Raw genomic sequence first — 27,025 nt, 5'->3', positions numbered from 1 at the left:
GGGGAGTAGATAGAGGCGGCTAGGCTATATCCTAAGTAGGTCTCTCTATAGTATTTAGAGTTAAAGGTTACTTCTCTCTTTTTTTAGTTAATGGCGGGGTTATATTATTTAAGCTAGTTTATTTTAAGGATAATAGGGTAGTTAGTAAGTGGTATAATATAGGCCTAGAGTTCTTCCTAGTGCCTATTTATATCTAGGTGGAGTTATACTATATAGGTAATCTTCTGTGCGGTATAACTACTATTAGTGAGTTATAGGGCGCGGGCTTTGGTAAGGGGTAAGGTAGGTAGGTTATAAGTGCGCATAAATTAGGTATTTATAAATTTATTAGTAGCTCCGCAATTAATTATAGAATGGCTTTTATATTGTTTTTTGGTAGTAGTTTCTATTACGGGTAAAACTATCTGTTTCCGTCTATTTATCTTTACTAAGTTATCTATTAAGTAGGCCGATATATAGATCCCCTTATTATTAGGGCGTCCTAACCTGCGACTTAGGGCTAGGACTTGGCGTTTTCTATTTCTATATTTAATTCTACCGCTATTACTACGTCTTTGTCTTATACGGTAGTGGTATATAGCGACGTATTTAGTGTTTAAGGTACTAGGTTAGGTGTTAGGCGGCGGCTGCTAAACCTAGCTATTAAGTAGTTTAGGCTATAGCTATAACAGCCTTTTTGATAATATCTATAGCAACGCTTTAGCTTTTGGAGTAGCTCGCGTTCTCCATCTAGTAGCTTTTACAAAAAGGTTAGTATGGAAAGGTCGATATTAGGACCAGTAGTGTTGCTTAGGGTAGTAGGCGTTAGTGGTTTAGTAGGTCCGGAGGGCTTCTATAGGAAGATCTTTAGGCGGGGGTTTATAGTAGTAATCTAATTTAGTTGTTATTTAATCTTCCGTATGGCTGCTACTATATTATAAACATTATTATAGTTGTGGCTGGCGGCTGCGTGACTAAGGCAATAAGTAACTTTTTTAAGGAGATCTTCTTAGTCTTTAGTATCGTCTCGGGTAAGGGCTCCGGTATATTTTTGGAATTTAATATAGAACTTATTAAATAATTCAGTAGGGCTTATCTTTAAGGCACGTAGTTTAGCTTAGTTGGTAGCTAGTAGGTTATAGTCGCGGTATATTAGGTTGAAATCATTAAGGATTTCTTAGTAAAACTACTACTTCTAGGGGCTATTAGTCTCCTATTAGGCGAAGAGTCTATTAAATAGTATACCCTTTATTCGCCTAATAATATAGCTAATCTTAGTGTCTTTTATAGGAAAAAGGCAGGCGCTCTAAGTTAGTTTCTCGCGGATTTATATCTTTTAGTAGCTGTATTTTTTGCGGTCTCCCTAGAAAACTAGGGGATTAGGGTAACGTATATTAGACCCTATAGTGGCAGCTTAGGTTTAGTCGTTATAGCTTTTATCGTTGCTTTAATAGGGGTTCCTATTAGGTAAAGCTGCTTAGCGCTAACCCTCTATTAAGCGTTAAGTAGGTAAAGTTACCGGGGGCGTAGAGACTTAAGTGGCGTTATATACAGTAGAGAGGTGTCTAGCGTTATTACAAATGTGCTTATTAAGCTAAGATTATAGGTATTTAATTATGCCTTCTCTTTTAGTAACTATAGCAATAAGTATAATCTTAGCCTTTTTTAACTATTAGACGTCGCGTTTAGACACGTAAAGATTATCTTTGGTTTCTTAACGTGTGTTATTAGCGAGCGCCTTACAAGCTTGTAGGTCTTAGATAATATCGCGATTTTAGGTAGTACGCATCTTAGCTTGTATAAGCTTTAGGTAGTAGTTCTATAGAAGGCGGTAGTATTTATTAGGTTCTTGTGCTACCATTTTTATAAACATCTCGGCGTCTCGTATTTTAATTTTAATAGGTAGTAGCCCTTCCGCTTACTTATCCGTAGTTATATAGTTAATAAAAGATAAGATATTATCAGTATCTATCTCCTTAGGGGTTAAGGCTAGGGCTAATAAATCAAATTCTTCTGGGATTGATTGGCGTTATAGGTTAAGTGTAGATATTGGATTGTTCTTTAGGTTTAATATAGTAGCTAGTAAGGAATATCGTCTTACTATTATGGGTTCCTTAGAAGTATAAAGTAAGGTAACTCGTAGGCACGCTGCTTNTNGCAGCGCCTNTAGTATTANAGAGACGTAGAATTNGTNNTAGGCTNGGTNTNAGTGGTAAAAAGGCGNAANNTAATGTCACGGGANNGGGCAGTGGCTACAAGANNTATGTATTNGAGGAGTCTACAAGACGTTNCGCGATCGATCGTAAGGGTCGAGGGCGTAAGGAGGTGATATACCTACGCGTAGCTGACATAAGCTGTACGCGAGGTGTACGCGAGAGCACGGGGCTCTCCTATGGAGGCCCCTGCGGTGGGGTTCCGTGACATCGGATTTCCTTACCACCGTCTTACTATTTCAGCTGCTTACTCTCGTATATTTCACAACTCAGCTAGTTACCCCTACTACCTGTCTCAGTTGCCTACATCTACCTCATGTATAAATAGCTTCTTTTCTTCATAGTTTGAATAGACAGAGTCCTCATTCTTTACTTACTCATCGGTGCACGGACTACCGATCGACACATACACTGCCATTCACATATTGTGTACTGCGACTCATAGAATGAAAATTTGGATATATCGAGTGCAGTCTGACTAAAGTGTCAGTGATTACATCGCTAAACAGCCTTCGGCTAGTAATGAAGTGTTGGACGGACGAGTCACTCATAAGAACTCTGTCCGATTGAGGCTGGCTCTAGAAGCTCTCTATATACATAGGGTAGGGGCAAAAGACTGACGACGACGCTGACGACGATTTGGTAACTGTTACTCAATCGCCACCAGGTCGATATTGCCACTCAGTCGGTGATAGGTAATGAATAGGTAATACAAGGGGGTACCACAAACGAGGCAGACGCCCTCCCTGCTAGTATGTTTTCAAAATAAGCGAGCCCTTGCAAAATGGTTGGGCTGTATTATTCTGCTAGCATACTAGCAAAGAGGGCGTCTGCCCCGTACGTGTTACCCCCTTGTAGAAATAGATAGTAAGACATACGATGGCAAGAAACAGGGTGAGTCATAAGGTGGTACCTGACAGTGACCTCAACAGTTGACATGAAGAAATAATAGTAAGCCTATACAAAGATGAAACCCGCAGAGCATGTAATCACAGACTGACTGTCCGCCCCCTCGATTCCGCCATAGAATGCTCAAGATTACACAAATCTTCAAGAAGGCCTGTCCTCAGCACGTGAGTCAGCGGGGCAAAGGTGCCAGGTGGGAACGTCGCTTCAAGTATTATCATTCATGCGCCATAAAGGTAAAGTAGCCGATGGTGGCAGTCACCAACAGCTAGACAATAAAATGCCCGGACAGCCATTTCAGATGGTATATATCGTACTAAATCCTGAGTCTAGTTGTTGATAAGACTGTTTCAAAAGCATATACACCTAACCTGGGAACAGGACTGTTCCTTGCTAGGAGAAGATGAACAAATCCATCGCCGCCCCGGCGCCTCCTTTTGACCTAACATTGTTCCATTGGGACAGAATCTTGTGCTTCTCCCTCCCTTTCGACGCCAACAAAGAGCAAATTATCGACCATCTCCACAACGCACTTCATCACACCGTCTAGCGTGTCCCCTTCCTCGCAAGCTGTCGTCCCTTTTCCTCAAGATCATGGCGACCGCCCTTGGCTCCGCAACATCTCCTCCCGCGGAGCCGCATACCTCGATATAAAAGACCTTTCTGACCAACTCACTTTTTCCGACTTCGCCGACTCCAACTTCAACCAGCAATTATTCGACGCCGACCAGCTGTGCTCCCTGCCCAAAGTCACTTACGTCCAGGAGGAGCCTGTCGATATATGTCGCTTTCAAGCCAACTTCGTCACCGGCGGTCTCTTGTTTGCCATACAAATCATCCACACTGTAATTGACGGACGAGGGGTGACTGAATGTCTCAAATCTTTACCGACCAATTCCGCAAGGCGCAGTCAGGCGAGCTTGGCCGTCCTTTAGAAATGACGAAAAGCGTATATAGTTTGGACAGAGCCACTCTTGTGTCCGGCAACGGCATTGCCGGGGCTATCGAGAACCATCCTGCCTTCACCACTTCATCATTTGTGAATGGCCAATTTCTCGGTGTTGAAAATGCCTGCCACACCTATTACATGAGCGCCAAAGCCCTAATCGCTCTGAAGAAAGCCGCTTCCGCCCAATCAACAAATAATAATGAGTGGATTTCAACCGCCGACGCCATCGCCGCCCTCATCTGGCGTAGTATCATGGTCGCCCGCCATGTTGCGGGAATTCTACCTGCTGGGGCAACAACCCATATGACGCAACCCTTAGACGGCCGTGCACTTCTCAACCTTCCAGAACCTTATTTCGGCAACGCCTTCTATATCACGCGAGTTTCTATACCGCTTTCCGAACTCGCTGATCCAGAGAACGGCCTCCGCGTCGCTGCTCGCGCCCTACGTGCCGACATCCAAGCTATGACGGCAGAAAAGTTCAGGGATTTCCTAGGATTTGTGGAACGGACGGGGCTGGACACACAGACGCGCTTGAGTATCATGGAGGAATCGGCTACGACAGCAATCACTTATTCAACCCATTTTGCATTCAATATGCATGAGCTCGACTTCGGTCCCGTGTTTGGCGATGGCCGTATTCAGGCTTTTCGTCATCCGGCGCGAGGCACTATGCCCAAGTTGCGAGATGGGGGCTGTGAGTTTATGGTCACCGAGCAACCAAGTACTCCCAAGTGTCTTTCCGAGGATGAGGTCTTCGGCCGCTTTACAAAGGAAGACGAGCCATCAAAAGCACGCCAAGACTTATGACTCCCGGCATCCAAGGTGCAGAACTCAGATATCTACGTTACGAAGGGCCCAGTGTGTCCAACAGTCAGCGGACAGCGAGCTTTGAGGCCTTATCGCTGGCTGACTCAGCCAAGTGGATCGCTCGCTGTCCGCTGCGTCAAAATCAGGTACGCTGACTGTTACGCTGTCAGCTCGCTGTCCGAATTAGGCAATTTGTATAAAGTTCGTGGTGTTTCATTGCGGATTTTTGGCAGCACCTCTCTATATACAAATACTAACATTGTCCGATCAAAAATTGACCTTAATTCATCTAATAGTGTCCAAATATATCCAAATTATCCTCCGTAGATATTGAAATCGGTGGCAACGTCAGTGGTAAGGAAGGAAAGCAGCGGCAAGGGCTCCGGAGGCTTAGTAAGCTTGCCGTATGATATTAAGTAGAGATTGTCCCAATTAATAGGAAAGATACAGCCGTAGTTCTAATCAGCTAGAGGAGGCTCTCGCGATGCAGAATCATCTTAATCGCCTAATTTGGTATCATCGTCAGTTGGAAGAGGGGAGGAAGCAGTTGATCCACGAGACCTGCGCGGTACTGAAGGACGCGTAGATAAGGTTGATAAGGAAGAGGCAGAGGAGGAAGCAGAGGAAGAAGCTCTACTACCTTGCCGTGGCGTAAAATGTAATGTACTTTGCATTTTGTATAGGTAATAAAAGGTACGTTTTAATATAGGGGAATAGGTTTACACGCGTAGTGGAGATATTGGGAAAAATGCTTATTTACTATAGCTAAGCGAGAGATTCCCAAGGGTTTCCTATCTTCTGCCATCTTCTGCCATATTCTGCCAGCCATGTCGAGTAAAAAGTTTAGTGATTAAATTTTCTACTATATTCTGCCAACCGTGTTAGGAACAGGGTGTGACGGTGCTGGGACACGTCACCTGCCAAATTCTGCCATGCTGCTGCCATATTCTGCCACACCCTACGATTGGCTCGCCTACCGCTAGCGCCTTGGCGGCTGGCTCTTCATATTTGTTTACATCGGTCCTGGCGACCCCTTTTCCTTCTCCTTAGCTTAGTATCTTTGTATGGTAGCAATCTACAAGCTTCGTCTTAGAGGCATTTGTACGAGCTCGTCACAATATCTATATGTCCATAGGGGCTGTGCCATTGCTAGAGTGGTTTATTTGGCTCGAAGCTCATTAATACACTCCTCAAACCAAGTATCAATCCTCTTCACGCCTTCCTTTAAAGCATTTGCGATATCATCTGCACCCTGCTCTAGATCCTCCCACCCTTGCGTTTTAAACCTCTCCGCCTTGTACGCTACATCCAACGTAATACGACTATCCTGCTCCCGTGTTGGTTCCCAATAATAGTTAAATAGAAACCCCCGCATCTGGCATAACAGCTTACCGACAGGGCCCTGCATATAGCTTTCCTGTGTCAACTTTAACCACTTAGTTACGAGTAAGTTGGTCTTTAAGGCTCCTAGCATTTTTAAGCTTGTCCCGGCTGAGTGCTCGAAGAGGCTCTTACCTGCCCGCGCGGCTTCGCCAATAAGCAGCACCCAGAACACACTCTTGATGTCGTACCAGGGTAGATGACATGCTGGTGGTGTTTCCGAGACGAGTATTTGCACCGCCATGTATATGGGCGTGCCGGTGCGTGCCTTGGAGCCAGTACTTTCGGCGTCCCAGTAGCTGGCCATGTTGAAGTCAATGAGGTTGCCTGCTGGCTGCTCGTCATCCGCTAAATCCTCAGAATCTATTGGACGCTCGGAATTAGATGCAGGAGGTGGAGCGATACGAACATTAGTCGCTGAAAGGTCACGGTGGATGATCCGTCTCTTATGGCAGAAGAGGTTGCAAATAGTGTGAATGACAGATCGGAGGGCACGGATACGGTCAATAGTAGTGAAGGGCTTACCAGGTATTATTAGGTCGCTTGTATCGTTGATTGGGGCACCACAGTATGAAATTAGAATCCAGCGCTGTTGGCGGGAAAGGCTATCGTCTGTACTAGGAAAGGTGCGTAATTGTTTGGGGATCGAGGTTTGGACAGTGCCTCTATCGCTAATACTATTAGAGCCGCTTCCTGAAGGTTTATAAGTGCTGCTGGAAGGGTATATTGGGTGTATGTACGCTGACCTCAAGGGAATTCGTACAATTTCCGAGTTGGAGCTGCTAAAGTCCTTTATCGAGGCACCTGTATACTCGGCAAAGAGTTTTGGTACGCCATGTATGTCGGAAATTTCGCGTAAGAAATCTGCTTCGGTGGTCTTTCGCGTCTTATATGCCCATTGCATCTTCAATATCCTAGGGGTTTTGTCATTCAAGTTGAGTCGAGCGAAATTTTCGTTAAGCTCTGTAGGTTCCGGTTCTGGTTCTTGAACATTCCACACCGTTGTCCCTCGTGAATCGAGAACTTCCGCATTGGGGCGTCTAGATGGCTTATCCCATTCGCACCGAACTCGCATCCCATCGATGCTATCCAAACGCTCCCCATAACCTAGCTGTTTCGGTAATGCAAATGATAGCCAAGCAACGAACTTCAAGAATATATTAGGATGGTCTTGGATATCCACGTCTTCGGCAAAATACACTATGCCCCCTCGATGGAGCTGAAAAAGGCGCAGTTTTGTTCCAGCTATAAAGACAGAATACAAGCACTGTTGGAAAAAATTGTCGTTAAATGTTTGTAAGCTTTGAATCAGTGAATCCTGGATCGCCACGTTATTGTGCAAAGCTCCTTTCCCCCGTTTATGTTCCATGACGCAGTAAAATTGTCCGTATAGGGGAGGACTCGAAGCTAGATGTTCCGGTCTCACAACGACGATATCCGGCCTGAGGGCTCTACGCTTCTCTTGTTCATTATAGGGAGCTTTAAAGTCGATATTTTCTTGAAGGAGGTCTCGGAAACGCCAGGGCTTGACGGTAGTATTCTTGGAGAGTATCGATTGCGCTTCCGTAAGTATTTCGTAAAAATTTCTCTGTGACTGTAGCGGTTGGTCAGATTCGTAGGAGCCGCGCATCTCTTTAAGCCAGTTCTGCCACGCCTCTGAAGTAAGCAATGATTGTTTTATCTCCTCTAAGTTTCTCCGTATATCTGCTGCTCCTTCTATTTCTCTAAAGAGAGAATTAATTTTCTTTCCACAATCCATCTTCATAAGGGTAAGCTCTTCAAGATTAGCACAAAAGGCTTCGCGTTGAGTGGGGAGGTTGCTATCTAAGGTGCTCTTTAGATTAGCTTTATGTGGAGTGAAGTCGTAAGAGGTATCAATCTTTCGTAGGCTTGTGTTTGCAGAAGTGAGCGGCGTTGCCGGTAATGTAGGGAGCGGCGATGCTGGTGGTGTATATTCCGTGGCGACATAAGGATTTAAAGTGCTGATTGATTGGTTTCGGTGGTCATGACAGAAAGTGTTCTTATAGGCAACGGTTTTTTGACACTGTCTGTCCTGTCCGGTGTCACGGTCCTTTACAGTTCCAGCGCAATATTTCTTTGGTTTCTTTGGTTTGTTTGGCGCCATCTAATGCAAGAATGTTAGAAAGGTGTGGGATTTCATCATATCTGACTACATACCATGCATACAGAACAGCTGGCTGAAGTGACGTTGATTTAGAAGTGGGCGAGGGCACGGAGTTTGTTGTTTGTTTATTGACCCGAGGTACGAGTGGTCTATATATTCGGGCTGGGGGTCCTGGAATTCAAACTTCCGCCAAGCCAGCTTCTCATTGGTTAAAAACAAAACTGCGCGCGGTAAGTTGTGGCAGAATCCACGTGACGAACATCAAAATATTATGAATGTTAAAATATCTTAGTATTGCATCTTAATAAGTTGTCTTATTAATATTATGAATATTAATATGTAGAATTATAGAGGACTTTACATGCGTCTAATATATCTACTTTGCAGCCTCTTGCAGGCTGTATTGGGCAGAGGAGTAGCGATTATAAGCTCTGCAGCTGTATAGAGGCCTGAAGCTTTGCGAGAGCTCCCTTAGGGGGAAGTGCACGGAGCTCTGCACGGAGCTCTACCAAAGCTCTGCAAAAGCTCTGCACGAAGCTCCGTAAAAGCTCTACCAAAAGCTCTACCAAAGGCTTTACAGCACCTCTGCCCACCCAGTGTACTGGCCACGCAGTAAATAGAGTACGCAGTGCGCAGGGGGTCCAAGGGATCTCCCCCTTAAAGCTCTGCTCAAAGCCCTATATAAAGCCCCAAAGCTCTATTAACACGCAGCACTAATATACTAGGAAGGTTCTGCGATCGGCCGTATAACCACCCATACAATCAATCGCCGTACAATTGTCTCTACGAACGGCTCTACAAACGTCTACACGATCGCCCGTACGAACGCCTATATAATCAATCAATCGATCAATTGCCCGTACAAACACCCGTACAAACGCCTGTATAAACGCCCATACAATCAATCAATTAAACGTCTATATAATTGCCTATACGATCATCTCCACAAACGTCTCTTTAATTAATTACCCTTACAGGCGTCTGCACCCTATACGCCTATACATAGCTCTATAAAGGCCCTACACGAAGCTCTACGCAAGGCTCTACATAAAGCTTTACACGAAGGTCTGCAAAAGCTCTACTAAAAGCTCTACTAAAGTCTCTACTAAAGCCTCTATAAAAGCTCTGCCTACGCAGTAAATGGAGCACGCAGTGCGCAGGGGGGGGGTCCAAGGGGGTCTCCCCCTTGAGCTGCTCAAAGCTCTACTAACGCAGTACTGATATACTAGGAAGTCTTATAGTTGTCTCTACAAACGTCTCTACAAACGCCTCTACAATGGCTCTACAATTGCCCATATAATCGTCCGTGCAAATATCTCTACAAACATCTATACAATTGATCAATCGTCTATACAAACGCCCGTATAAACGCCTATACAATCGATTAATTAAACGCATACAATTAATCAATCAAACGTCCATATAATTGCCTATACGATTATCTCTACAAACGTCTCTGCAGTTAATCGCCCAAGCGAATGCCTATATGTGGCTCTGCATAAGGCTCTGCATGAAGCTCTACCGAAGCTCTACCGAAGCTCTGTAAAAGCTCCATAAAGGCTCTACACGAACCTCCATGCGAAGCTCTGCAAAAGCTCTACCAACTGCTCTACCAAAAGCTCTACAAGAGCTTTGCCCACGTAGTGAATAGAGCACGCAGTGCGCAGGGGGGGTCCAAGGGGGTCTCCCCCTTGAGCTCAAAGCTCTACTCAAAGCTCTCTTCGGGCTTAATACGGAGCTCCAGTACCGATATACTAAGAAGGCTCTATAATTGTCCGCACGTCTATATGTCTGCACGTCTACACGTCTATATGTCTGCACGTCTGCACGTCTGCACGTCTGCACGTGGCTTTGCATAAGGCTCTGCATAAATCTCTACACAAGGCTTTACCAAAGCTCTGCACAAGGCTGTACTAAAACTTTGCATGAGGCTTCACTAAAACTCTACATAAGGCTCTGCCCAAAGCTTACCCCTGGGTCAAAATTTTCGTTGGGGGGTACCAACGATCCGCATGTTTGTTGTATAAGCGAACCTATCATGGCGTTACTGTAGACAACGCGACAAAAAGCAACTTTCTCAACACCGGAGTAGATAATTGTTAGTTATTTGACAATAAGGGTGATATCAAAGATGGTAGAAGTAACGAGATAATAGATGCGAGCTTATAACCTGTTTGAAAATGGTTATGTAGAAGTAAGTTGGAATTTTAAGAGACGGTGGCTCGCCGTCTGTGGTGTTGCCGGAAGCAGTAGTTAGGTAAATGAAAGGAAAACCGTACAACTCAACTAGGCCATAAATAAGTTAACTGGTGAATGCGAAGACGGACAATTTGCTGCCATATTCTGCCAACCATGTCGGGAAATCGGGTAGACTCAATCTCCTGCCATATTCTGCCAACCGTGTCAGGAAATCGGGTACACTAAAACTTCTGCCAAATTCTGCCAGCCGTGTCAGGAAATCGGGTGGACTAAATCTTCTGCCATATTCTGCCAACCGTTGCAAATCACCTCCAATCTGTTCAGTCCGTGCGCCTTTTAGTGTCGCCCGTTTTGTAATTAGTGGCGGCTACTACCATGTAATTGAGTCGATTGTTCGTAAGGCTTAGATAAGGCTCCAGATTTGACTTCGCATAATGCGTGATTGACGTTGATGAGCGATTCGAATGAACCCCTCTCTGCCACTGGGCCTCTATCGCGACTCCCTACTTTGGTGTAGTAATGGAGCCTCCTCCTTGGCCAACGCCCTCTCTGTGATCGACGTTTCCTACATCTTTACCCACCTCCCGTACGAGCCGTGGTAGAGTTACAGCGACACCCGCGACGCCCGCGATGCCCGCGGGGCATAGGAATGCGCGTATAAGATGGACAGACAAGATGGAGGAGGCGGCGTTAGAAGGCCTCGTTGAGGCCGTTCGGAAAGGGTAGCGCAGATAGCTCTTACAAAGCTAACGGCTGGAAGATTACCCTCAATCGTACGCTTGCTGTCACCCAGCAGCCTGTTACTGTCAAGCAAATTAAGAGCAAGCACGATAACCACAAGAAGGATTGGAAGCTATAGAAGGAGCTCTGCGGCCTCTCTAGCGGGGGTGGGACGAAGACAAAGGCGTGCCTGTTGCCAGTAAGGAAGTTATAGAGGCCTACTTTGAAGCCAATCCTGCCGCCGAGAAGTTTCGTGATACGCCGCCTGCCTTCCTAAAGGTGGCCTCGCAGGCGTCAGGTTTGACAGATAAGGAGGAGGACGAGGAGGAAGCAGATAAGGCCTCTGAGTTAGAGTTAGCTCTTAGCTCTCAGCTCTATTGAACGCAGTCAATCAAGCCCACCTTTAGTCAAGCGCCCTAGTCCTTCTGGATCTTCCTCCTCAACGCCAAGCCGACCTTCTTCACTAGCTATGCGGAAGCGGGCTGTTAAGCAAGCTGCCAAAGCCACTAGATTTAATGCGAAGCGCTAGCGAGGAAGACGGCGAGTTGCAGAGGCACTAGAGGAGATGGTAGAGAAGGTGACGAGAGAGATGAGGGCTACGAGAGAGCTAATGGCCCGGAGGCCTCCTCAAGAGAAGGCCTCGCAGAGTTTATCCACGAGTTCAGTCACCTAGATCCTGTAGACCAACTAGCTGTTTTCCGAGCTTTGAGACGGAGTCTACTGCTGAATTATTTCTTGTGGCGCCTGGAGTTGTAGAGCTTCGGCGAAGCCTAATTGACGATATTTTGGCTGGCAGGAAGGAGAATGAGATCTGAGCTCAAAATATAAGTGAGATTTTGGGTAAGATCTAAGTCGCTCTTCGAAGCTTTACTATATAGAGGGAAAGTATATAGATTTCTATAGTAAATACACCCAAATCTACCGTATATTCTTAATCAATTGGCCTACCGATTACCTCGCAGTAACTCTGCCATATAAGCTCCGCGATCTCATCGCGTCCTTAGTTCATAGCTACATCGCTTTCTACCTCTATGAGCCTTGCGTCTTCCTCATCTACAACTTCATCCTGCACTTCTGGAAAGTAACCTAGATCATCCGGATTATTCATATTTATGAAGTTGTGCACCGCAGTCAAAGCGTACACTACATTCACCTGCGTACTCAAAGTACCGGAAACGTTTCTTAAAAACGCCTATAGTACGCTCCACCACATTCCTTAGAGCCAGCAATCTCGCTAGCGGACGTGAGTACGAACATGCATTTGCAGCTTTTGGCGCGTACGGGCATCGGTTAAAAATACAATGTTTGCCGCACTACGTCGAGGAGTTCATGCACACTATCGAGTTTGGGAAGCACGGCCTAAATGATAGCTTCCTGGTAAGTCGTTCTCACCTTTGTTCTTTTCTCCCTCATCGGCGGCGGCGCAGGAGCGGGTACTGGCACCGCGGACCGCCAGGGTGGTCGCTGCGGCGGCAGCAGACGCTATTATCTCTATCAGTTATGCTTTTTACAGTTTAGCTTACTAACTTACAGGGCCGGAAGGAGCAGCGCGCCCCTTCACTGCCGTAATGGCAGTATATTCTTGTGGTTTACGGTGCTAGGCTCACCAGCACGCTCATCTGCTGGGACCGAAGTCCCACGTAGAGGCGGCGCAGCCCTGCGCAGGGGGGGGGGCACGGAGGAGTAGCAGCAGCCGGGCGCGGACATGGTGGCGGCGGCGGCGGCGGCGGTAGTAGTAGTTGTGGTGGTGGAGCAGAAGCAGGAGCAGCAGCGGCAGCAGGAGCGGCAGCGGCAGCAGGAGCAGGAGCAGAAGATGCAGCAGTAGCAGGAGCAGAAGATGCAGCAGTAGCAGCAGCAGTAGCAGTGGTGGTGCTGTTACTTAAAGAAGACGACGACGTGAATAGCTATTGCTTGGCCAACCGGATCTCAGCCAAAGATCCAAATTCTACCAAAAGCTTCAAAACACCACCAAATCTTCCTTTTCTTACCACCAAGGCAGCGAGCTGTCAGCTCGCTGTAGTCTTATCACTAGCTGACTGCTGACTGACTGTAACTACTCTATACGCCGACTGACTGCTCGCTGACTGCTTACATTATCAGCTTCTTGGCAGCTACGCTGCCAGCGTCGCTGGCTATTGGACACACTAGAAGGGCCCTTCAACACCATTTGTGAGCAGCATTGAAGCGCCTCATGTCGAAACAACCAGAGTTATTCAGTTACACCGTCCGAAAGCCAAGAAAGCCATATCAAAGCAGTTGCTGCAGGAGCTGAGCGGACAGATTGAAGAGATCCATAATGAGGAAACCACAAACCGAACAAGAGCCCTGGTTCTCGCAAGTACAGTCGATGACGTCTTTTGCGCCGGGACGGATCTGAAAGAACGGAGGTGCATGAGTCCAGAAGAGACGCAAGACTTTTGACTGCGCTAAGGAATACGTTTTCCAGGCTGTCAACACTACCTGTCCCCTCGATTGCTTGCGTGTCCGNCATGGCTCTTGGCGGTGGTCTCGAACTTGCGCTTTGTTGTCATTTACGAGCCTTCTCCTCCAACGCCGTGGTTGGCTTGCCGGAGACGCGACTTGCAATAATGCCTGGCGCCAGCGGAACGTATCGGTTACCAAAAGTCGTCGGCTTGTCACACGCTCTAGACCTCATTTTGACAGGACGCCGTGTCCAGGCTCTTGAAGCGGCTGAAATGGGGTTGTGCAACCGTCTCGTTATGTTTAGATGAAGGAGCATCTCTGGAAACCGTGAGGAGCTTTGCTCTTGCAACCGGAATCTCGTTGGCTCAAGAGATAGCTTATGGCGGGCCTGTTGCCGTGCGTGCTGCACTGAGCGCGCTAGCGTTCATGAGTGAAGAGGCCGAAAACACCGTGTACGATTCTGTACTTAAAACGCAGGACCGCGTTAAGGCTTTGCAGCGCTTTGGGAAGAACTATGCGCCAGTATTCATTGGAAAGTGAAAACATTATTTGTATCGAGGTTTTGAGGAATAATCCCTTTCCGGCAGGCATGATGTCAGCTTGCAATGGTGTTGATAGTCTCGGTTTTATGGATATATGTAGTTATTTCATTCAAGTCATAGGTATGTCCCGATCGACGGAAAATGGCTCGCTTCTATCCGTTAAATTCATTACCCTTAGAAAGGACTCGCACCTTCTCAACACGCTGGCAAATAGATTCCGCGTAATTCTGCAACCGGAATCATTTCCGTCAGCCGTCCCAAGAATCAAGTGCAGCCTCGCCACAGCTCTTATCTGCCGCTCTAGATACATGCGTAGCAGCTGCCGCGAAAATTCTAATTTGACAGTGTCGTCGAGCTGTATGTCACCGATAGTCAAAGGGCTCGTTATACAGGGAAACGACAAGAGTGAGTCGTTGCTGTTCAGGGAGCTTGTAGACGATGGTAAGGCGCCAGAAGTGTGGTCGGATTGGTTGGAGATGTTGGCTACGTCGGCGGTGCGCTCCCGCTCGAGACTGAGAACCTTTTCCACCACCATTGTGATGAGCATGAATGTCTGCTTGCTACGGTATTCCCCCATGCACACGGGGCAGCCAAGGATCTTGTCACGCTCTTTGCGAACTTGGTCGTCGAGATTGAGAAGAACGTCGAGAGCGAGGCTGGAGTTGTTGGCCTGGCATTTGGTAAGGTAGGTGAGCCGGTCGGTCAGACTAACATGACATTGCAAGGTGCAACAAGAGTCGGACGCGTGATTAGACGACAGGCGTCGGAAGGGTGTGGCAGTTGACGGTCATTGGAGGAGGCAACTGGAGAGCTTGCGTAAAATGGTCGTTCTGTTGGTCCAAGCATTCAAATCCAGTCGATTGTTAAGATTTATTTCGTCGTGAGAGAAGCCGTCCTGCACTGCGTCTGGAAGTGAGGAACGCGACGTGCTCAAATCGAAGGACTTGTCCGATTCTTTCCAATCAGGTGCTTCTATATCGAAGTCGGAATTGTCAAAGCTGGCAGTGAGGTCCATATCGGGCTCATCTTGAGTAGTGGGTGAGATGACATAATCGCAAGCCTGTGATGAAAGGCTTATAGGTATGTCTGGAAAGACCTCGTCCCCGTTGAAAGTGTGTCCGTGGAAATTGTCGGGCTCTGGTTGCGAGGCGAGCGCAGCAATGGATTCGTGGTGTGAAGGGCGTCCGATCCTGTGACATTGGCTATAGACACACTTTCGGCTACGCTGGGTGCATCTCACGCATGACGGCTTCGACTGACTACATTTGACTTTGGAAGCGAGACAGGAGTCACATGACTCGCGATATTTCACGTCCGCCATGATTTATGCGTAGCAACATATCGGATAGGCTTGTAGGTGAGATAAAACATACTTTATCCTGAACATAGTGTTCAGTCCGGTCTCATAAGCCAGTAATTGACGAAGAGCTTCGGGACGGATTGAGTTTGATGAACAATCAGCATGTCTGATAAGAGGCTGAAATAGAATGACAATGAGATCCTGTGAAGTAAGCGATCGGGGTCGATATAATAGCCCCCAATATTATGTGGCTGACGGCTTATGATGGCGAGGGGTAAAAAAGGGAACGAGGAGAAGAGCAAAGAGTGGACGATTTTATAGAAACCAAAAGCAGCGGATTGACCAAGTCAAAGTGTGATGCCAGAACGGGATGGAAATTGCCCCGCTAGACCGCAAGAGGTAGCATACTTGAACGGATATATATCAGATATATTACTGCATGGACAACTACATATCCTGAATTGCTAATGGTACAATCAGTGAATCGGTTTCTTCCACAAAGTTAACGATATCTCCTAATTCGTGACAACCTTTACACGCATCGGTCCCGGATTCCTCACTAGAAATACTCGATGCATTTATTGAATATCCTCGGACAGACCTCTATTTTTGGTAGAGAATACGACATATCCTATTACAGTTAACAGCACTGATTCTAGGATGCAAAGGATCTTTGCAATTCTAAGAAACGACTGTGTTAATGAGTTCTGCATGAATAGGACAGGCGATCTGCAGGATCAATATGCGCCAGACTCCATGCAGCCAATCCATCAGTCTGAAGATTTAAACGCGACCTTTAATGCACTCGCGACCAGCATGAGCAATAGTATCCGCTCAAATGCCAACAACGGCACTCCTGTCATTGGCACAGTCGGCGTCACTGTCTACAATATTTACTGGACGTGGATCTGCATTCCCTTTATCGGCTTCTGTGGCGGCAGCTGCTTCTTATCTCTGACGATTTTCCGCACAAAAGCCCATGATCTCCACCTATGGAATCTAGCTCGCTCGTTGTACTTGAGCTTGGCACACAGACAGAGTCCGTTCAGGGAGAAGACATTGGCGAGGGGATGGAGAAAAGGGCAAAGGAGGCATATATCACATCGTTTAAATCAACTAGCTACCAGTGATAAACCTAAGCTACAACTAAACTGTACACCTAGATTTCTTAGCTGACTGTGGTAGACGAGACTGAGCTAGAGCTAAGAGCTGTAGAAATTTTTGAGATACAAACTCCCTCAAGACTAAGCTCAAGCCGCTCTGATAGTGATATTTGTCTTGACCTTCATATCGAAAGGACTTAGATATCTAAAGTGTGAAGTATAGTCATAATTGTCTATCATAAACAGTCTTCCGGTGGCACTTTTTTCTAGATATATATAAACGCTCTTTATTAAATATAACAAAGCAGTTCATTGACATATCAGAGTGACCAAATCAACAAAGTAAAGAGGCAACACACCTAAACAGATATTACAGGGTTTGCATCCATCCGGTCATGACCGTGACACACTTATAGTGCCATCTCCCGATACTGAATATGCCAGAGCTACAGCTTTTCCCGTCATTATTAGCGAAGACTTTACACATCTGCAGTGCATTAGCAGCCCCTGACATCTGCTCAGTACGACCACCCCTTCAAGCAATCCCTGGATGCTAGTAACTGTCTATTGCTTCCATATAGTAAACACACCTCAGCCTAATAGACGCCCGCCTAACTTCAGCATAATTTCGTAGACATGGACACGAGAAATGTACAGCAAGCATCACGAGAAGCAAACCCGCATTCCCGCGACAGTCTAANCATGCAGAAACTCAAACCTCGATCCGCAAACCTTACCTGAAGCTAGACCCATCCCACCATTCTACCCCCTGATATGTTCACACCAACCCCCCTAAATCACCGTTTAAAAAACCCCTTCCCCAAAATACTCTTAAGCTTACTCTCCTTATCCGCACTACTCCCACCCCCGATCCCACCACCAATCTTCCACTTCCCCGTCCCCTTCTTCTCCACCACCTCCTCAACCGCACCCCCCACCGGCTCCTCCACCCTCAGCACCTGCGCCTGATCCAGCCACTCCCTCCTCAGGATCCTCCTCGCCAACCTCGCCTCGGGACTCGCCCTCTCATCCCACAAAAACGTCACCACCTCGCGGCCCGAAAACCTCAAATCCTGCACCAAGCGCTCCCCGCCCTCCTTCAGCGCCACCGGGACCCCCTTGGGCCCCATATAGCGCAGCACGAACGGCTGGTCGGCGTGCTCGACCAAGCCCCGCACGAACGCGTACAGCGATGCCGCCGTGTCTTCAGAGGCGGAGGCGCCGAAGCGCGCGACGACCTGGCTCTCGTCCGGCAGGCGGATGCGCAGCGTGACGCCGCGATTGGCGGTGGCGGTGAGCTTGGAGAGGCGGGCGGATTCCTGCTCGGCGAGTTCGCGGTCCGAGGGGAGGCGCGTGTTGCGGGTGCGGGATTGGAGGGCGGCTTGATGCGCTTTGGCGTGCTCGATTGTCGGGATGTAGTCGGCGTCGTTGTAGGCCTGGCGCGCGGCTTGCGGGGTCGAGCTGCTAGGGGGGGCGAAGATTTGGATATGTTGGGTCGTCGGGGAGGCGGTGGTGGGAGGGGGAGAGGCGGCGGATTTGCCCTTGGGTGAGGTGGGGGGCGCGGGGTTGGGCTCGGGCTCTGAGGATACGTGTTGAGGCTCCGATGCTGGTGTTGGTTCTATTTCCATGGACTCTGGGGGGGTGTTCTGCACGTCTGTGCCTGCGATGCTGTCCATGGCTTCCGGCGCAGCATTGCCGGGGTCTGGGGCGGATTGGAACTGCCCTGCGCTTTCGGCGTGGGCGCCGCTTGCGCTCGCTGTTTCTGCGGCTGCGGGCGGTTCTTCCGTGCTCTTAAAGTATTGCGAGATCTCGGCCATGGCCTCCTCTAGCGGTGTCCCGCTGTTCTTGAAACCCAGCCGTAGCAGCGCACTCCCGCTGTCAAACCCAAGTTGCGAAAGCGTCTGTTGAAGTTCCACGAAGCTTGATCGTTCTCGATGTCCGGGAAGGACGGTGATAACTGGCATTTCATAGTTGAGCCGGCCGGCACCGGAAGTGCCATTACTGCTGATCTGGGGAACCCCGCGTTGTGTGAAGTTGTAATTAGCCCCGGAGCCACTTTCGAAGTGGCGCAAGGTCTCCCACAATGATGTATTGCTGGCGAATTTTTGCATTAGACGGACACTTTTTTCGGATTCTGGCAGCTGTAATGCCACGGATATGACGGCTGGGGAGCGGGAGGATTGGACAAGCTCGAGGCGCGCGCCTTGGGGGAGGTTAGCGAGGCGTATTTGCTGGGAGAGGTTTATTGGTTTGTTGTTGAATCTGGAGAGGGACAGTGAGCATTTTTCCTCCTGTGGATGGCTAGGTTTCTCCCACATACTTCAGAGTATATTGATCGGGCTTGACATTGAACTTCTTGCAAGCGTCGTCTCGCACGTCTGTGAGATATGTTCCTGGAGAGGTGGGTATTCGTGCGGTCCTTGCATTTGAATGCACGACTATCACATGAGACGCCATAGCGTGCGGAAGAGCTTGTAGGTGGAGAAGAGAGCTAAGGCGCTACTGCCCAGAGTGAGAACCTGAGAACGAGTGCAAGTGCTGAGATGCTTCTTGCGTGTTTCTATGCAGAAATCGACGGTGGAGAAGGAGAGATAGGAGTAGGCGAGGAGACGGAATAAGGTTTCTTCTGTACCAGTCAACTCAAGGCCGGTCAAATTTGCCATTGCGTGGTGGCGGGTTGGCGATGGGTTCGGCAGGCAGACGTGAGGTGGGAGGGCATGACGAGGGCAAGCAAATGTCGCGGGGAGGAGAGGCTCACCTTTCACGCAAGGACGTAATACACTGGGGGAGAATATCACGACGGCTACAGCAACTCAGCAAGTTGACGCTCTAACCGTGAAAACGTCGTGTCGTTAAGAAGTACACGTGAAGCCACTCCAGAAGCTTCTAAATGCTAAGGCGACCGAGAAAAGTGGTCGCCGCAGCGCTGCAACAGCAACTGCAAACATAAACTTCTGACTGGCCTATCGCCATCGCTTTGAAATCCACCACCGACCTTGACCTTGACAGAAGCTTAACAGGTACATGCACAACGCCTCGGTTTGCTCTCAAGATAAACGCGCGCCCCGCCACCACCGAGAACGCGAATCTCTAATCCGGCCAAGCTAGTGGTGATCGTTTTAACACCATCTTGCAAAGTTCCAACAAACCACACTTCCGCCTCCCCTGCACCAATTCACTAAACATGTCCAAGACCGTGCACATAGAATCGCCAGCGCAGTTCAACTCGCTGCTCTCTGCCTCGAGAATCGTAGTCGTCGACTGTAATGTGTCACAGAACAGCTCCCCTTACCCCTCCAACCAATGCTGACGCTTTTTCTTTTTCTGCAGTCTACGCCGACTGGTGCGGGCCATGCAAAACCATAGCCCCGCTGTATGAGCAGCTATCCGCCCAGTTATCGCGTCCAAACATCATCACTTTCACAAAGGTTGATACGGAGAAGCAGATCGAAGTTACACAGAGCTATGGCATTACCGCGTTCGTTACACCAGCCCCGGCGATGGGATATGCAGGGCTACCAGCTAACATGTAATTTCTCAATGCAGGATGCCGACCTTTATGATCTTCAAGAACGGCCGAGAGGTGTCCAAGGTCCGCGGTGCCAACCCACAAGAGCTGTCGAAAGCAGTCAAGAAGTTAGCCGCTGAGGCGGATTCAGACGGTACATCCGGAGGATTCGGAGAAGCAAGCTCCAGCGGCGCTACATGGCGGGGTGCGGACCTACCGCGTAGTTACAACGATGTCACGGAGCAGGTGGATATTCGAGGGCTCGACTTGCTCAACTCGGACAGCGAGCTTGGTGGAGTGCAGGCGCTCTTCGACGCCAACATGCCCTCGTCCGTCAGCTCTGGGAAGGGGAAAGGAAAGGCTAGCGGGCCGGAGGCTAAGGCCGATTGGGTTGAGAGCGACGTCGATGAGCAGCTCATGCTGTACATCCCCTTCAAGTCGACCCTCAAAGTCCATACGGTCCAGCTGACTTCGTTACCGCCTAAATCCGATGATGATGACGACGAGATACCGATGCGGCCGAAGACTATCCAGCTCTACACGAACCGTGCGCACAATCTTGGCTTTGAGGAGGCGGAGGATATCCCTGCGACTCAAACCATCACGCTCAAGCCTGAGGATTGGGATGAGAAGACTGGCACCGCAAAGCTCGAGCTGCGGTTTGTCAAGTTCCAGAACATTACGTCATTGGTCATATTCGCTGTTGATGGTGATGGCGAGGGCGAGAAGGTTCGGCTGGACAGGGTCCGAATAATTGGAGAGTCTGGGGAGAAGCGGGAGATGGGCAAGCTGGCGAAGGTCGAAGATGAATAGCATGCATTACAGGGGACTTTAAGCGCAGCGTGTAGTTGCCATTTGGCGTTCATGGAGAATATCCGCATGGATTGCATGCTCGAGGTTAGATGTGGTTGTCATGTCTAGATGCTGTCTATGATTGCAGGCAGCTCACGAAAATTTCATGATAATGCCACTTCTTCGAGGTTCTCAATGGAGCTTCTCCACTTGAACCATTCCCTGATATCCCTAGTGACTATTCTCTACTCCTATAAATCCTAACAGTCCATTATCCGGGTTGCTGAAGGCTAATATGTTCGACTGCAAGGGACCAACGTCAGCGCCATCAAGGTACGCGCAGCCGCAAAGTGTAAGGCAGTCGATTGTGCAATATGTTCTCTCTGTGGCGCGACTGACACTTGTCTCTTTCACCACTGAGCAAGGATGGACAAGTAACACGGAGAATATCGGTCGCGCCGCCGCACAAAGAGAAAAAACTTCCACGAAGCTGCGAAGTTGGAGATTTTAGAGAACGTGCGCTTAGTCAGGCCTTGGCACGCTTAGGTGAATCTGGTTTAGCGAGTTCATGAGGGTATTTGAAATTTCCTCGACGCAGTTCTCCATCTCACTTTACGGCCAATGATGAACGATACGAAAAGTATCAGCATTTAATAGGAAGAGAATGACTTGGCGACTGCTGAGACTGATCTCACTAGACACACATTCTGAGGCCTGTAACAACGAAGGTCCTGTTTGAAATATCGGGACTCGTTGGATTCTCCGTCCGTTCCTGCAACGTGGGGGTCTGCATACATGGACGTGATAGTCGCGTCTTTTGTGAATAGAACCCTCTACACAGTCTTCTTCTTTCGCTGCTTGGTTGCCTTGTTTCGCGTTTCCGACAGGTTATCTTGTTAAATTGTCGCTCACATGCAATTCGTCGTCGGCTGAACTTTTCAAGGTTATCGAGACACAACCGTAAGTAAGAAAATAAAGTTTCAGTCGAGTATCTAAGAAAGAAGTTCGTGCGACGTCAGCGGCTAAAGTGGTCGGGCGCTCTGGCACACCTGCAGGACGAGAAATTGTTCCCCTACACTGGGAACAAGAGATCTCGCATTCTCCCGGTACCGATTTGTGAGAATAGGCTAGTGTTTGAATGATATTGTCTTATGTATTTCTATAACTCTTTCTCTCATTGGTCCTACTTGACAGTCGCCCTCCTGGATCTTTTCATGAAGAAACGAAATTTATTTTAAGCACAGGACATAGCGGAAAATTACATCTTACCGGGCGGTGGTGGTCTTGATGATTCAATCTATTCGCCATCGTGCTATCTCAGCTCTCACGCTCTCCATGGTTTTTAGTGGACGATATCTGATGTGGCCCATTCAGCCAAATCCTTGGAATCCTTCAAACCGGCTTTCACGCTCCATTACCTGCTTTATCTCGGAGTACCCAAGCCAGCGTTCTTTCAGTATTCTTGCAGGTGTGTTTGCTACTCTGCCGGTGTAACACCCGTCGAAAAGGCACTTGATTTTGTCCAGTCCGTACATTACGTCGGACTCCGATTCTCCGTTAATTTAGACGTTGAGAATCTATTGTCCCACCCAAAAATCCTTCGTTTTTCAGGCTAATATGTGGGCCGGCTCGCAGCGGAATACTGATGGGGATGATGGTATTTGTGGCAAATCCATGGCGACATTTGGGGCGAGCTTTGTTACACAGCCACGCAGCATTGTAGCAGAACCTGGTTCTCTCGGAGATTGAATTCATTCTATAAGTAGAAAGTAGATACGGTCTCTTACATATTGAACTTGTCAGGCATCTAGCTTGAAAGCGTGAGCACGTGTAGAGCCCCACTTTCGTGAAAAACCAAACAACTGGTGGGGATTGAGCGATGACGGTTGGCTTCGAAACATTCTAGCTATCTGTCATTTCATTACCCACATAGATACCGTCATCGCACTTGCTCATGGCTGATGGGGAGTTTTGGGGTTCAAGCCCTCACATTGGTTGCACATAGCGGGCGCACATTACGAGAAGTGTTTATGTGAGCGGAAAACAATGCTGATTCACGACTGATGCGATGCTCACTCAACTCCACCGACTCGCCTCGGCGGAAGATCTTTTGAGGATATCGTCGTTCAGAAAACGTACGCGGTAGGATATGCTGCGACGTCTCTTCATGACGTTGCGACGTTTCAAGCTGGGGAACTGTTTCTAGAATGAGCGAGACGTTAGATCCCTGAGTCTCGGTCCGTCTCACGTTTTGGGGATCTGAATCCAAGATATCTGGCCGCTATCGGGTGAGACGCTTGAGCAGAGCGGCCTGGATTTTGAAAAGAAAGTCTTTGCCGTGCAGCTCCAACCCGTCCGGCATCCGCGACGCCTCCCCGGCAGCTCAGCAACATTCGGAAGGCCCAAGACTCAGAGATTCTGTGGGGAAATTGCAGCCAAGAAGCGAAATCGATAGCATCACGAAGCCAGGGACCACGCCCACGGTTCGCGACACGTACCCTCGGGAGAGAAGTGTACCCACATGGCACGAATTCTAAGCTTCCCTCTTCGCAAAAGCGCGCTGGGATGTTGTTCTATCGCTAGAGGCCCTGGTCGAATGGAGGACCCGGAGGAAAAGAACCAAGTCTCAGCTTCCTATTCGAGCGATGAGAGACGGCAGTTGAGTGGTTAAAGCTTCGAACGGATTGTGCTCGACCGTCTGAAAGAGCAAAACTGCCGCAGTCACCCGCTGCAGTCGCATCCGGCAGACACACCTGAGCATCAAATGATTGAAGGGTCTTGGTGGGTAGAGTTTCACTTTGTTCTAGAGGGGCATCTCATTCTGCAGGGCTGGAAAAAGCACACCAGCCTGTATGAATCAGGATAAGGTTCCTGGATCTCGAGCCCAGACAACAGCCAAGACCACCAAGACAACGCCGGTTCCAACATACTTTTTTGTCTGGTGTTTTGAAGCTCGAACGCTGAGTCAAGGGCCCTGGTGAAAATGTGGAGAGGGCCCGAGTTAAGCCCCGGCCCGCCGACATGGCCCAGGTGGACCAATTTTCCTGGAGCCGGTAGAAGATCTGAGTGCTTCTACGCAATCTCGCCAAAAAAGGATTGGAAGTGATCTTTGTGGAGTAAAATTCTGATACAACGGAGCCGTGGAAGCCAGAGCTCACTTCCCCGGCGCCGACCTTGCGGCAGGCCCACGCCGCGCCGCAAGAGCTAAGGCGAATGGAGCAGGGATTGCATCCCGGGACCGCTTGCTGAATCGCAGCCCAGGGTCCGGTGTCTGCCGCCTGGGGAGTTCAGTATCGGCTGATGCATGTCGAAAAGTCATGAGAAAAATATGTGGCCTGCAAAAATGAATTCTGGGAAAAAATATCTTTTTCTTTGTCGATAAGCGGTTCGCGGCCGGTTCCTGAAACCCTCGATTGTACGCACGCTGTCGTACCTGCATTGTTCCTGCATAAGAGTTGCAGTTGTGCGGTTATGTGGGGGCAGTGGATGGCTCGGCGGTGTGTCGATTGGGTGTGTTAAAAAAGCGGTCGAGGCCGCCTCCATGAGGCTTGACTTGAGGACGGGGACCTCGGAGGTGTTCTCGAAGCCAGCCGAAAGAGGCATGCGAGATGGTGAATGCGAGGCCCGTGTTCTCGTGCATTGTGCTTCATTTTTATGAACAGTGTGAACGGCCTGCAAAAGCGGCGAGCCGCTATGCCCAAAGGGTTCCGCCGTCCGATGCATTGCGCATGTTGTGTGCGGTCTAACTGGGCACATATTTTTGTCTTCGCGCCCGAAATAGAAACAATGAAAATGGGTTTGCCCCAAGGGTGCATGAGAATCACGGCAGTGGTTTCATTAAGTGCTGGCTTGGAAGAGAAGTATAGGTGCCACGGTGCATAATTTACCAATTCCACAGATAGAAACGTTATTGTACGACGCTGGTGACCCTCGGGCCTTCAACGCGTGCTGACAGCAGCGATAGATCTATCGATAGAGCGATACACCACCACTCCGCATCCATCTCCGCACTTCTGCATCTATAGCCAGAATTGAAACGCTCGCTTCGAGCACCTGAGTCGAACCGCGGCGATACGAAGGCCTCTTAGAAACAGACCTGCATCGTGAACCAACCACCGTCAGCTCTCACCCACCATGATGGAAGTTGACTGCAGCGCAGCATCGTCGCACCATGATGGAGAGAACCTTCAACCATGACGATTACCCCACATGGACAGATGGAAGGCGAGTCGCCCGCAGGCCGAGCAAATCAGGCCAAACAGAGAAGGCGGCTTTACATCATTATTGTCGTGAGAAAGGCATGTGAGGGTACCTGCAGGCCTGCAGACGCCTCCGAACTGCAGGAGTAAGTGATTGTCTCTCAGCGACTCGCAAACCCGCGAATGAGGTTTCCCGCGAACCTTCTTTTCATGTGCCTGTGGATCAGCAAAATCGTGCTGCATCGTGCATGAGTGTGCTGAGGAGCGCTATCTGATCCGCCAGAGACTTGTGCCTTGCAGTACGAGCCAGTGACGGAGCGTGCCAGCAGCCTTCCGGAGAGACAGTGTGCGGCATTCAGGAACGTCACCACTCTGGCCTTCCAGTTTGTTGGTGGTGGTTGTGTGTGTTATCCGGCGCTATCAGAGTGATTGAAGTAAGCCACAATCCACAACCCAACAGAGTTGAGCGTCAAAGGAAAAAAAAGTTCGTAGAAAATCCCACATGGGATAGTGCATCGTTACCACCAATCTCTGTGCGCGGTCCAGCCAAGACAGGGACGGCAACATATCGATTGCTATTGGGACCTTGGGGAAGATGCCACCACTGCCGTGTGATAGGCTGATAGGCGGCTCCAGCTGAATTCGCACAAACAGGCTGAATAGGCTGAATAGGCTGAGTCGCTATTGCCGCACAACTCGAGAAAACACTATCACACAATGGCGGCGGACCAGCGTGTGGTTGGCCTGCTGGCAGCCGGCCGGCGAAGACGCTCGAAGACTGGTGGACGCGACGAATTATCGACAGGGCGGAGGCTCCTTTGACGCGCTGCCCGTATGGATCGCTCGCAGCCGGCCTGTACGGTGCAGTGCGCGAAATAGGGCCGTCTGTACGGTCAGTCGGCCACCTTGCCCACTGCCCACCTGTTATGCAGCGGACTAGGGTTTCATACCAGTTGTGCGCTTCGTGCTCGCCGGCGCATAGACGGTGCACGAAGGTTGTGCCGGTCGCAATCTCTTGGGCGGCCGGGTCTGGTTGGTGTTGGTGGGTGGCCACCGCCCATGAGGCCAGCTTGTCCGTCTTGAGCTCCAGCCAATATTAGTGCATCCTGCAGCATAAAATAATGCCGCGCGTCTTGCTGCCCTAAGCTGAAGAGTGCATCCCACGAGTCATTTCGTAGTCACAGAATAATCATTGCATTAGCCCGCGCAGGGGTGTCACAGCATGCACGTCTCCTGCTCTGGTTGGGGTCCGGTGCTGCGCCTTCGCACGTCTTCCCCAATTCCCCTCCCACAGTAGTTAACCAATTCCGCGCGCTCTTGCACTTTTGTGCCTGGTCATCTTTTCTTCTTCAGACCTAATCGCTGTCTCGTCTCTCGCTGATCCGACTTACTTATCCACGGCGTTCCCATCGCTCGCTCCATTTCCTTGCTTCAGGGTTTATCAACACGTCTTTCTCTTCCCTATCAACCGCCGTTTTTGTACTTCATCTTCTTTTGGATAACACTCGCTGCCGTTCGTTTGTGCAACAGCTGAGATTGTTTCCGGCCCTTCCTTAGGATCTTTTTACTCACCACCAACCGTCGAACCCTATGAGACTCTTCTCGCTCTAGTAAATTACTAGTAGACAGCATCGATCCGTCGTTGCTGTTGTCCTGTCGCTTTCTTCGACATATTTGCACATTTCATCGCCTCTTCCCGTCCTTGTTACTCAGTTGTCTAGCCTGCTATACCGTCTATAACATTAATACCAATTCGGAATCCACGAACTCGACCTCGAAAGACCGTCGAAACGTGATCCACGAACAATTGTAACATACCAGTAACCATTTGTCATTGACAGATTAGTGGTGAGTGCGGGATGCGCGGTGAAGACTA

General features: G+C 49.0%; 6 protein-coding genes across 6 annotated transcripts; 3 read left to right on the top strand and 3 right to left on the bottom strand.

Annotated features, from left to right (window-relative positions):
* Window positions 1-3,754: 3,754 nt before the first annotated feature.
* Window positions 3,755-5,311, top strand: K441DRAFT_39393 (uncharacterized protein). The gene is made up of 3 exons (XM_067641491.1): window positions 3,755-5,003; window positions 5,154-5,250; window positions 5,308-5,311. Exon 1 carries the CDS (start codon window positions 3,970-3,972, stop codon window positions 4,855-4,857), a length of 888 nt encoding a protein of 295 aa, XP_067506234.1. The 5' UTR covers window positions 3,755-3,969; the 3' UTR covers window positions 4,858-5,003; window positions 5,154-5,250; window positions 5,308-5,311.
* A 7,299-nt stretch (window positions 5,312-12,610) lies between these two features.
* On the top strand, window positions 12,611-14,245 carry K441DRAFT_685809 (enoyl-CoA hydratase/isomerase; the record flags this gene model as incomplete). Its single annotated transcript, XM_067651926.1, has 4 exons — window positions 12,611-12,658; window positions 13,430-13,668; window positions 13,713-14,003; window positions 14,041-14,245. The coding sequence occupies 4 exons, from the start codon at window positions 12,611-12,613 to the stop codon at window positions 14,243-14,245; spliced, it is 783 nt and encodes a 260-aa protein (XP_067506233.1).
* A 740-nt stretch (window positions 14,246-14,985) lies between these two features.
* On the bottom strand, window positions 14,986-15,568 carry K441DRAFT_713454 (uncharacterized protein; the record flags this gene model as incomplete). The annotated part of the gene is made up of 1 exon (XM_067653941.1): window positions 14,986-15,568. One exon carries the CDS (start codon window positions 15,566-15,568, stop codon window positions 15,035-15,037), a length of 534 nt encoding a protein of 177 aa, XP_067506232.1. The 3' UTR covers window positions 14,986-15,034.
* A 1,879-nt stretch (window positions 15,569-17,447) lies between these two features.
* Window positions 17,448-19,107, bottom strand: K441DRAFT_550781 (uncharacterized protein; the record flags this gene model as incomplete). Its single annotated transcript, XM_067643062.1, has 2 exons — window positions 17,448-18,912; window positions 18,971-19,107. The coding sequence occupies 2 exons, from the start codon at window positions 19,105-19,107 to the stop codon at window positions 17,448-17,450; spliced, it is 1,602 nt and encodes a 533-aa protein (XP_067506231.1).
* Window positions 19,108-19,594: 487 nt separating this feature from the next.
* On the top strand, window positions 19,595-21,197 carry K441DRAFT_632312 (DUF1000-domain-containing protein). The gene is made up of 3 exons (XM_067646342.1): window positions 19,595-19,913; window positions 19,981-20,128; window positions 20,197-21,197. Exons 1-3 carry the CDS (start codon window positions 19,835-19,837, stop codon window positions 20,969-20,971), a joined length of 1,002 nt encoding a protein of 333 aa, XP_067506230.1. The 5' UTR covers window positions 19,595-19,834; the 3' UTR covers window positions 20,972-21,197.
* A 4,308-nt stretch (window positions 21,198-25,505) lies between these two features.
* K441DRAFT_713452 (uncharacterized protein) lies at window positions 25,506-26,571 on the bottom strand (the record flags this gene model as incomplete). Its single annotated transcript, XM_067653940.1, has 3 exons — window positions 25,506-26,062; window positions 26,100-26,233; window positions 26,541-26,571. The coding sequence occupies 3 exons, from the start codon at window positions 26,569-26,571 to the stop codon at window positions 25,619-25,621; spliced, it is 609 nt and encodes a 202-aa protein (XP_067506229.1). The 3' UTR covers window positions 25,506-25,618.
* Between the last annotated feature and the right edge of the window lie 454 nt (window positions 26,572-27,025).

This window comes from Cenococcum geophilum, assembly GCF_001692895.1.
Source record: "Cenococcum geophilum 1.58 unplaced genomic scaffold K441scaffold_12, whole genome shotgun sequence".
NCBI classification, from domain to species: domain Eukaryota; kingdom Fungi; phylum Ascomycota; class Dothideomycetes; order Gloniales; family Gloniaceae; genus Cenococcum; species Cenococcum geophilum.
Note: the sequence above shows the minus strand (reverse complement) of the source record. Positions and strands in the feature narration are given on the sequence as shown.

Coding starts and splice junctions, on each gene's coding strand:
- K441DRAFT_39393 (XM_067641491.1), top strand. CDS start 3,970: ATGTCTCAAATCTTTACCGACCAATTCCGCAAGGCGCAGTCAGGCGAG.
- K441DRAFT_632312 (XM_067646342.1), top strand. CDS start 19,835: ATGTCCAAGACCGTGCACATAGAATCGCCAGCGCAGTTCAACTCGCTG. Junction 19,914..19,980: donor GAGAATCGTAGTCGTCGACT/GTAATGTGTCAC, acceptor CTTTTTCTGCAG/TCTACGCCGACTGGTGCGGG. Junction 20,129..20,196: donor CAGAGCTATGGCATTACCGC/GTTCGTTACACC, acceptor TTCTCAATGCAG/GATGCCGACCTTTATGATCT.